Genomic DNA, 10,362 nt, shown 5'->3' on the forward strand with positions numbered 1-10,362 from the left:
TTAACGACTTCAGACACATGGCCATCCGTCGATTGGTTTTGATCTAATAAAAGCACTCATCCCATCACTGGTCAGAGTTCTGATTGCATGTATTAGCTCTAGAATTACCACAGTTATCCAAGTAACTGAGTAAGATCTAAGGAACCAAAACTGATATATTGAGCCATTCGCGGTATCGCCTTAATACGGCTTGCACTGAGACATGCATGGCTTAATCTTTGAGACAAGCATATAACTACTGGCAGGATCAACCAGGGAGCTTCATTCATATGAAAGACGTTCTCGTTCGTTTCGATTTTCGATTGCGGTGGTACACACGTATACCGTCCTCTCTCTATATCGATACTTACGAGAAATCCTCATTCCCGCGCGTCGACGGATTAACGCAGACGCTTGTACGGGCGAGCTCGTATAATAATTGAGACGAATATTGTTTTCGACGACGACGACGACGACTACGACGACGCCTATAAGGGTACAATATAATGAAAAAACCCCGATGGTGAACGTTCGTATCGAGACACGATTTCATTCACTTTAATAATAATCTCGGTTAACATAATAAAATACGTCAAACAACGATTTAATTGCCCGGATTGTACAGAGTCCGTATTCACTATATTCATTGTTTAGTTTATATATGTAATCATATAATAATGCGTATATAGAACAATACTATTTACACAAAAATAAATAATCGTGATTGAACTCGCGAAAGATTCACATTAGCGTATCCGTGCGCGTTTGAATCGATCACGTCACGATTAAAGTCATATTTTATAACATTTGAACCGTTAACGAATCGTAACGTTGTTACGAACCGACGGTCCACACAGTTGAAGTTACACAAACGCACAACACACACAGTACTACACACTTACATACTAATATATATATATACACTTATATATATATATATAATAATATGTATGTGTGTTGATCATCTTCATAATAATATTACTACATGTGTGTGTCGTCCATTTTTCGTTCGTAGACGACATTCAGCGACTTAACGTGAAACACACTAACATAATAATGTTCGCGTGTCAACGTTAAGTCGCTGAAAGCTGCGCACGCGCACGCGCACAACATCATACGTGCGCGCATCTGCGCGCGCCGCATGACATTGTTGCAAACTTAAACGTATATAGTATCGGAGGAGAAATACGTTATACGATGAGATATCCACGTACCAAGCGACCGAGTGAACTGAAAAGTTTCGAGATCAGCAGATCAGGGATCGTCGGTGGTGTCATTCAAACACTACCTACCCTCGAGGTGAGTGAAAGCCGACAGTGGAGACCTAGCCCCCGCCCCTACCCTCCCCCCTCCGCTCCTCCCCACCCACCCAGATATTGGTATTGAATATGTTGAGAGGGTGGCCTCCATCAACCTGAAGAACTAACATCGACCACCACAAAAGAACCTGAGGCGCTGCAGAGCGGGGGTGTGTGGCCGGGGGGGGGGGGGGGGTGCCTGGGTGTTTGTCTAGGTTCAACGACTTGGTGAGTGTTTGAGTCTTCATTGGTGTGGTGTGACACAGACGCCTATGAAGGCAGGAACGCAAGCACCCCCCCCCCCCCCCGCGCGAGCGCGCGTGCCTGCTGGGTTTCTGGTTACTACTACTACTACTACTACTACTACTAGTTAGTAGGTACTATAATACATATATGTATGCATAGTTAGAGATGCGTTTAAGACGCTAAGATCACCCACCATGATATATTTTTTTTGCATTTATATTGTAGTTAGGTAGGTAGGTACCTAGTATGTATGTTCGTTCGAGGTGTGTTCTCGCTCTCAAGCGGCTTGTCACAGCTTGCCCGTGCCGTCGTGGTGTATATGTACGAAGTGAGAGTGCGAGTTAGTTTCGTTTAGCGTTCTTGTTGTGTTATTCGTTTGTTTACATCTACATATCTATGTAATATATTGTCTGAGCGCTTGCTTGTTTCGTTGTTGTATTATTGATATTACGATCGAGATTTACAGGAGGAACGGCTAATAGACGTCAGTTATAATCGATGTAAACTTCATTTGTATCGAGAGAAAGATTATTTTTTTAAATTTCGATGTTCGTTACCGTTCGTGTATTAATTTTTGACCCGTTACCGTTCGTGTATTAAATTGACTATTTAAGATGCGCAAGCGCATCTCAATGGGGCGCGGTGAAAAATTACGTTTTTTTATATGTTTAAAATTGAGTTTGTTGAATCAGAGTGTTATATCGTTAGTGTACCGTTCGTGTATTAATGAAATATTAATGAAGAAAACGAAAACGCGACAGAACATCGTCCGTCGTCGCACACGTTGTCTTGATGTGTGTTTGTGTGTTTACATTATCATCGTCCTCGGACGAATCACCTGGCGTAGGGCTGAGTCTCAACAGATCGCAGCACGACGCTGCTCTACCGAGCACAACACCCCGCCAGGAACGGAAGTCGTCTACAGACTATTCCGAGCCCCGACATCGAACTGAGGTAAATTCGGACCTTCGGAGCCGTGATGCACGCGTTAAACGGACAGCATCGATCTCCGCGATCCAAATGGGCTTCGACGTCGCACCTCACGTGGTGAAGCGCGACTAGTAAAGTCACATTGTTTAGAGCCTCCCGACTCTCGGGGCTCCACAGTGAGCATATCCTTGCCGGATTCGGCTAGGCTGGCTTCGGCCTTAGAGGCGTTCAGGCATAATCCCGCGGATGGTAGCTTCGCACCACCGGCCGCTCGGCCGAGTGCATGAACCAAATGTCCGAAACTGCGGTTCCTCTCGTACTGAGCAGTATTACTATCGCAACGACAAGCCATCAGTAGGGTAAAACTAACCTGTCTCACGACGGTCTAAACCCAGCTCACGTTCCCTTTTGATGGGTGAACAATCCAACGCTTGGCGAATTTTGCTTCGCAATGATAGGAAGAGCCGACATCGAAGGATCAAAAAGCAACGTCGCTATGAACGCTTGGCTGCCACAAGCCAGTTATCCCTGTGGTAACTTTTCTGGCACCTCTTGCTAAAAACTCTTTATACTAAAGGATCGATAGGCCGTGCTTTCGCAGTCCCTATGCGTACTGAACATCTGGATCAAGCCAGCTTTTGCCCTTTTGCTCCACGCGAGGTTTCTGTCCTCGCTGAGCTGGCCTTAGGACACCTGCGTTATTCTTTGACAGATGTACCGCCCCAGTCAAACTACCCGCCTGGCAGTGTCCTCGAACCGGATCACGCGGGAGTTTTACGGCGACGAGCGTTGCCGCCACGTCGCCACTCTGCACGCTTGGAACGAAACACCGTGCGCCCGCCGATTAACATCGACCGCGCACCGCTTCCGCCCAACCGAGTAAGTAATGAAACAATGAAAGTAGTGGTTTTTCAGCGACGATCGCGCGAACGATCTCCCACTTATGCTACACCTCTCATGTCTCCTATTTTTGATAGGTTTAAGAACATAAAGCATACTATTATAGTTGCAAGATGCCTTTTAAAATTTTCTTATTTAGTAAAAATGACAAATGCTAGATGTTTTAAAACTGACCAAAAATTCCATTTGCTTTCCAATTTATTAAGTAACCAAATACTTTCTTTTCCCTACCAGAGAAAACGAAATGGTTTGGAAATTAAGTCGCATATTGAGAAAAACCTTTACTAGCCAACATTACTTAAGTAAAGTTTATAATGCTGCCTGTATCAATTATTTCAGGACTTATTTGATCCGGACCAACGACTTTTGACTTGAGAGGCAATAGGCTATCACTACTTTTGGAACTGTCTATTGTACTGATTTATTTCATGTTCGGTAATTTTGTATTTCCTTACTTTCTAACCTGAAAAATACTACCTAACGAAGTAATGTACATGAAAGTTGGCGTTAATCTCTTAATTTCAGTGTAATTATTTTTTATTTCCTTAATAGTACTAGTAAATATGTACTCCTAAACTTTCCAAATTATGTTTGCGGCTGTAAATCCCATAGTTCAAATTGAACGTTAATTGACACTATTTTTTTTTCCGAGTTGTCATTGTCGACTTTTGGTAGCCATTTTAATTTCATTGGGAATACAATTCACTTGTTTTGGGTTTTTAACGACGAAGTTGTGTCACTTTTTGTGTTTTAACGGCTGACTAGTGTAAAAAACGAAAGGAATTTTAATAAAAACTAAGTTGACACGGAAAAGTTGCAAAAATAATATCTGCGCAATAGTTTGAAACCTGTAACGTTATTTTGTTATGATTCGTTAAACATCCTTGGAATCTCGTTATTGAAAGTCAATTGTTGGAAACATGGAATATCCAAGACAGTCAGATTCTGAAACTCTCGAATATTGGAAGAAACAGGCCAAGTACTACGAGCAAAAGTAAGTGCATAATTACCGTGAAAAATTGAAAATATCTTTGTGCTGCCAGGTGACAAATGGCATTCCATGATTCACTACTTGATTGCATTTTCGTCTTACTTCTAGGGTTATTGATACACAACAAGAATTAGATGAGTACACAGAAAATTCAGCATCACTCGAAAAAGAGTTAGAAGCATCATTAGAACAAGTTGAGAGACAAAACAAAGATCTGGAAAATCAGAACCAGCGGCTGAAGAATGAAATAGAACTGTTAAGGGTAAATAAAATTATGTCTGTTTATGTTTATGTATACTTTTAATTTTCGACCTTTCATGTTATATTTGCACCTAATAATTTTCTTTTTTTTAGAACAAATTGGAAAGGAGTCAACATGAAACAAATGCTTTGGAAAATGAACTGCAAGCTTTAAAAATAGATAAAGATAAACAAGGAGTTTATATCAGAGAGTTAGAACAGAAAAATGATGATCTGGAAAGAGGTCAGAGGTATGGTCACCTAATTAGTTTCCAATTATGTTACCATGGTAGTTTTAAACCATAACAACTGTAATGCTGTCCGTCAATTGCATATTTAACAAGATATTTAATACATAGTATTGTTATCTAAAGTTAACTTAAATGGGAGAAAATAACACATCAAGGTGTTCTTCACAATCACAAATGTTATCCTTATAAAAAATATAATTCCTTTGTAGAACATTGACCTTCTCTATAAATAATTAATAGAAAAACCTGTAAAATAATTTACTATTAAATCGAATGCTTAATGTAGTATTATCAGGATTATGCAACCAAACATAACACTTACAGCAGTTTAATATTTTTATACGTAAAGTAAGTTCATATTTGTGCAATTTTCTTTCAGAGTAATATCAGAATCTGTATCATACATAGAATCAATGTTGAACCAAGCATATGAAAGGAATGCTGTTCTGGAGAGTGAGGTAGATGAAATTGAGAACTTGAGGATCAGGTTGCAGAGAGCGACAGATGAAGCCAGAGGTATGAGTAAAAAAAAAAGTCTATTTATTCTTCTTTTTATTATTTTTACATTGTTGGGGTAGTTGCCATGTGTAAAATTGTGTCACTGTATGTAAATATTTGAATTGGAATTCACAAAACATTAAGTTTAGGTAAAGCTTAAGAAAGTGTGTTGTTTATTGATTACTATAAACCTGTAAGGGTTTAGGTCAAAGATGGAACTTGCTAATATTTTGTTAAGATTGTCAATTATATCCAGGGATATTAAGTTGAAGAGTTTGCAAAAGTTACCTGTTTTCCAGGAGGAATTGTCCTCCTTTATACCAACTATATTTCATATCAATACCAAATTTTAATATTATTTTTGCTAGAAATCTATGTTGAATTACTTAGTATACTATTTAAAAATATGTTAATACTTATTTCAGATCTGAAGCAAGAACTGAAAGTAATGGAAAAAGTTCCAAAACCAAAGAAAGGTGATGAAAGTACTGAAAGCTCATTAGTCAATGGACATATTTCCAATCCATCCCGAACTCAAGTTGAAATTGAAACTCAGACTTCCCTTATGTCACCACAAAAACGTAAGTTAATTATAAAATTTTGTTAGTATGTACTACACGGAAATCATATATATTATTATAAAAGTCTTAATACTTTATTTTCACTCTGCAATTTGTCATTTCATTTGTGTTCTTTATTAGCCAATAATCTGGCTACAAATATTGTCTTTATATAAACAATACTTGAGTTTTCTTAGTGTGGTTTCATTGTAAGATACTCTCCAAAATAATCATATATAAAGTCTATAATGAATTTTGTTTTAATTTTACAACAGGTGAAATAAATGGTAACGCAATGACACCATCATCACGAGTAACAGCCATCAACATAGTCGGCGATCTACTCCGTAAAGTGGGGGTGAGTCAACTAAATGTGTTCACTATAGTCAATGCTGTAATAGTCTTATTTGTAGTACTAGTCACCCTAGATTGCACCAGGTAGTAAGGGAATAGTCAAGGGATAACATTTATTTATTGCTATTATATGTATTTATTTTATTAATTCACTCAATATATATGTATTTATGTATTCATTTGTTAAGCTGTAGAAACCGCAAAAGGCCTATATTTTTGTAATACATATTATTTTTATGTATACAGTTTGATCTACGATAGATGTAAGTATGGATTCAAATAAAGTATTCTTACATTACTTATTTATTTATTTACAATATTCTTTTGTAAATATTATACATAGCAGACACATGATCATTAATGAATGCTGCCTGCGAGAAATGCGACTTTTAGATGATTTCTAGTTTCTTCATCATTCGAATGCACTTAATTTTTAATAACATCGAAAATGGTCTCAAGATTGCATTAATTCATGTTTGAAAAATTATTTATTTTTGGGAAATTTTGTTCACTATATAGATATATTACTAACTGTATTTGGTTATATTTTATTCTGATAATGTCATAGATTACCAAGTTTACTAACCAGTAGCAGCACAATAATTATAATGATTTATATAGGACTATAGCTGGACTATGTTAGTGTTTACCTGGCCCACATCACATGTCTATAGTGATAAAAGAAAAATAAAAATAGAGTTATTACTGTATTAGTAATATATTTTTATTGTCCTTTGAAATCATGTTGTGTAGTTCAGGTGCACCTAAAGGACCAGTAGGGTTTTTAAATTTGAAAGCTAGCAAGCATAATTTCTAGATTTTAGGTCTACTAGCCATGTGTTGGTAATACTTGTCCTATCAACAGCATACTAAGCTAATTTTATTTAATACAGTATAATTATATCTTATCTATTATTATGTTATACTCCATTGTATATCTTAAAACATAACATAAATAGCCGGAGGCAGCAAGTTAGGTGCATTATTAAACAATTGGCCTGCCTTATCTAAACATACCAGACTTGTATTGTTATAAAACAATTTTGGTTGTGGCCAGTATATACATCACTGATTTTAAATAAACATCTAGTAACTTAAACTTACTTTTATGAAGTACCATAGAATACCATAAAATAGTATTCATATTTGAAGGGAATGCTTAAGCCTATTTTTTTAATCTTAACGATGTTTCATTTTTAACCTAATAGTGTACCAATAAATTGCAAGCTATAACGCTATAAAAGCGAGAAATAGTAGATTTTACAGTTAATAAAGGTTGATCGTAGTTGTTTTGTTTTTTTTTGTATTTGCATGGTTGTGTTGTGTAGTATGCATGATATTTATTGCTTCCAGCTTGAAAGGTTTCTTTGCCGCGAATGTGGTAAGATTAAATGTTCCTGTGAGACACCTTCGGCCGCTGGTCGCCATTTTGCCGGAGAATCCAGCGAAAACTTACAGAATGGCTTGAATGACATACCATTTAATAAACCTGATTCTGTTGAGTACAGAAACCAAAGAGTTCATGTACGGCCGCGTTCCGGATCGGAAGCAGATCCCATACCAAAAAAACAATTTACTTTGTCCCACCGTGCCTCAGAACAGCCTTGACTATTCCCTTACTACCTGGTGCAATCTAGGGTGACTAGTACTACAAATAAGACTATTACAGCATTGACTATAGTGAACACATTTAGTTGACTCACCCCCACTTTACGGAGTAGATCGCCGACTATGTTGATGGCTGTTACTCGTGATGATGGTGTCATTGCGTTACCATTTATTTCACCTGTTGTAAAATTAAAACAAAATTCATTATAGACTTTATATATGATTATTTTGGAGAGTATCTTACAATGAAACCACACTAAGAAAACTCAAGTATTGTTTATATAAAGACAATATTTGTAGCCAGATTATTGGCTAATAAAGAACACAAATGAAATGACAAATTGCAGAGTGAAAATAAAGTATTAAGACTTTTATAATAATATATATGATTTCCGTGTAGTACATACTAACAAAATTTTATAATTAACTTACGTTTTTGTGGTGACATAAGGGAAGTCTGAGTTTCAATTTCAACTTGAGTTCGGGATGGATTGGAAATATGTCCATTGACTAATGAGCTTTCAGTACTTTCATCACCTTTCTTTGGTTTTGGAACTTTTTCCATTACTTTCAGTTCTTGCTTCAGATCTGAAATAAGTATTAACATATTTTTAAATAGTATACTAAGTAATTCAACATAGATTTCTAGCAAAAATAATATTAAAATTTGGTATTGATATGAAATATAGTTGGTATAAAGGAGGACAATTCCTCCTGGAAAACAGGTAACTTTTGCAAACTCTTCAACTTAATATCCCTGGATATAATTGACAATCTTAACAAAATATTAGCAAGTTCCATCTTTGACCTAAACCCTTACAGGTTTATAGTAATCAATAAACAACACACTTTCTTAAGCTTTACCTAAACTTAATGTTTTGTGAATTCCAATTCAAATATTTACATACAGTGACACAATTTTACACATGGCAACTACCCCAACAATGTAAAAATAATAAAAAGAAGAATAAATAGACTTTTTTTTTTACTCATACCTCTGGCTTCATCTGTCGCTCTCTGCAACCTGATCCTCAAGTTCTCAATTTCATCTACCTCACTCTCCAGAACAGCATTCCTTTCATATGCTTGGTTCAACATTGATTCTATGTATGATACAGATTCTGATATTACTCTGAAAGAAAATTGCACAAATATGAACTTACTTTACGTATAAAAATATTAAACTGCTGTAAGTGTTATGTTTGGTTGCATAATCCTGATAATACTACATTAAGCATTCGATTTAATAGTAAATTATTTTACAGGTTTTTCTATTAATTATTTATAGAGAAGGTCAATGTTCTACAAAGGAATTATATTTTTTATAAGGATAACATTTGTGATTGTGAAGAACACCTTGATGTGTTATTTTCTCCCATTTAAGTTAACTTTAGATAACAATACTATGTATTAAATATCTTGTTAAATATGCAATTGACGGACAGCATTACAGTTGTTATGGTTTAAAACTACCATGGTAACATAATTGGAAACTAATTAGGTGACCATACCTCTGACCTCTTTCCAGATCATCATTTTTCTGTTCTAACTCTCTGATATAAACTCCTTGTTTATCTTTATCTATTTTTAAAGCTTGCAGTTCATTTTCCAAAGCATTTGTTTCATGTTGACTCCTTTCCAATTTGTTCTAAAAAAAAGAAAATTATTAGGTGCAAATATAACATGAAAGGTCGAAAATTAAAAGTATACATAAACATAAACAGACATAATTTTATTTACCCTTAACAGTTCTATTTCATTCTTCAGCCGCTGGTTCTGATTTTCCAGATCTTTGTTTTGTCTCTCAACTTGTTCTAATGATGCTTCTAACTCTTTTTCGAGTGATGCTGAATTTTCTGTGTACTCATCTAATTCTTGTTGTGTATCAATAACCCTAGAAGTAAGACGAAAATGCAATCAAGTAGTGAATCATGGAATGCCATTTGTCACCTGGCAGCACAAAGATATTTTCAATTTTTCACGGTAATTATGCACTTACTTTTGCTCGTAGTACTTGGCCTGTTTCTTCCAATATTCGAGAGTTTCAGAATCTGACTGTCTTGGATATTCCATGTTTCCAACAATTGACTTTCAATAACGAGATTCCAAGGATGTTTAACGAATCATAACAAAATAACGTTACAGGTTTCAAACTATTGCGCAGATATTATTTTTGCAACTTTTCCGTGTCAACTTAGTTTTTATTAAAATTCCTTTCGTTTTTTACACTAGTCAGCCGTTAAAACACAAAAAGTGACACAACTTCGTCGTTAAAAACCCAAAACAAGTGAATTGTATTCCCAATGAAATTAAAATGGCTACCAAAAGTCGACAATGACAACTCGGAAAAAAAAATAGTGTCAATTAACGTTCAATTTGAACTATGGGATTTACAGCCGCAAACATAATTTGGAAAGTTTAGGAGTACATATTTACTAGTACTATTAAGGAAATAAAAAATAATTACACTGAAATTAAGAGATTAACGCCAACTTTCATGTACATTA

The 10,362-nt window shown here is 35.8% G+C and overlaps 2 protein-coding genes across 4 annotated transcripts in view; one reads left to right on the plus strand and one right to left on the minus strand.

The window, feature by feature from the left end:
- The window catches only part of LOC113491969 (nuclear distribution protein nudE homolog 1-like), an 18,195-nt gene extending 7,920 nt beyond the window's left edge, over positions 1-10,275 (minus strand). The window contains exons 1-6 of the mRNA XM_026869206.1: positions 9,855-10,275; positions 9,596-9,749; positions 9,367-9,503; positions 8,851-8,987; positions 8,288-8,443; positions 7,851-8,033 (exon numbers count right to left, since the gene is read on the minus strand). Of these exons, the coding sequence (XP_026725007.1) occupies positions 7,867-8,033; positions 8,288-8,443; positions 8,851-8,987; positions 9,367-9,503; positions 9,596-9,749; positions 9,855-9,928 (825 nt within the window). The 5' untranslated portion in view covers positions 9,929-10,275 and the 3' untranslated portion in view covers positions 7,851-7,866. The remainder of the gene's footprint in view (positions 1-7,850; positions 8,034-8,287; positions 8,444-8,850; positions 8,988-9,366; positions 9,504-9,595; positions 9,750-9,854) is intronic.
- Positions 3,908-7,863, plus strand: LOC113491968 (nuclear distribution protein nudE homolog 1-like). Of its 3 annotated transcripts, none has more exons than XM_026869202.1 (7): positions 3,908-4,347; positions 4,453-4,606; positions 4,699-4,835; positions 5,215-5,351; positions 5,759-5,914; positions 6,169-6,251; positions 7,601-7,863. In XM_026869202.1, the coding sequence occupies exons 1-7, from the start codon at positions 4,274-4,276 to the stop codon at positions 7,853-7,855; spliced, it is 996 nt and encodes a 331-aa protein (XP_026725003.1). In that variant the 5' UTR covers positions 3,908-4,273; the 3' UTR covers positions 7,856-7,863. The 3 variants fall into 3 exon arrangements, with proteins under 3 accessions (XP_026725003.1, XP_026725005.1, XP_026725006.1); XM_026869205.1 differs by lacking the exon at positions 7,601-7,863 and adding an exon at positions 6,494-7,532 and having other exon boundaries at positions 3,936-4,347; XM_026869204.1 differs by lacking the exon at positions 7,601-7,863 and having other exon boundaries at positions 3,928-4,347; positions 6,169-6,478.
- Positions 10,276-10,362: the final 87 nt, after the last annotated feature.

This window comes from Trichoplusia ni, chromosome 3 (genome assembly GCF_003590095.1).
Source record: "Trichoplusia ni isolate ovarian cell line Hi5 chromosome 3, tn1, whole genome shotgun sequence".
NCBI classification, from domain to species: Eukaryota; Metazoa; Arthropoda; class Insecta; order Lepidoptera; family Noctuidae; genus Trichoplusia; species Trichoplusia ni.

Bases quoted from the DNA above. Each gene is read 5' to 3' on its own strand.
- LOC113491968 (XM_026869202.1), top strand. From the start codon at position 4,274: ATGGAATATCCAAGACAGTCAGATTCTGAAACTCTCGAATATTGGAAG. The intron at 4,348-4,452 runs GTAAGTGCATAA...TCTTACTTCTAG, and splicing joins GCCAAGTACTACGAGCAAAA to GGTTATTGATACACAACAAG. The intron at 5,352-5,758 runs GTATGAGTAAAA...TACTTATTTCAG, and splicing joins AGCGACAGATGAAGCCAGAG to ATCTGAAGCAAGAACTGAAA.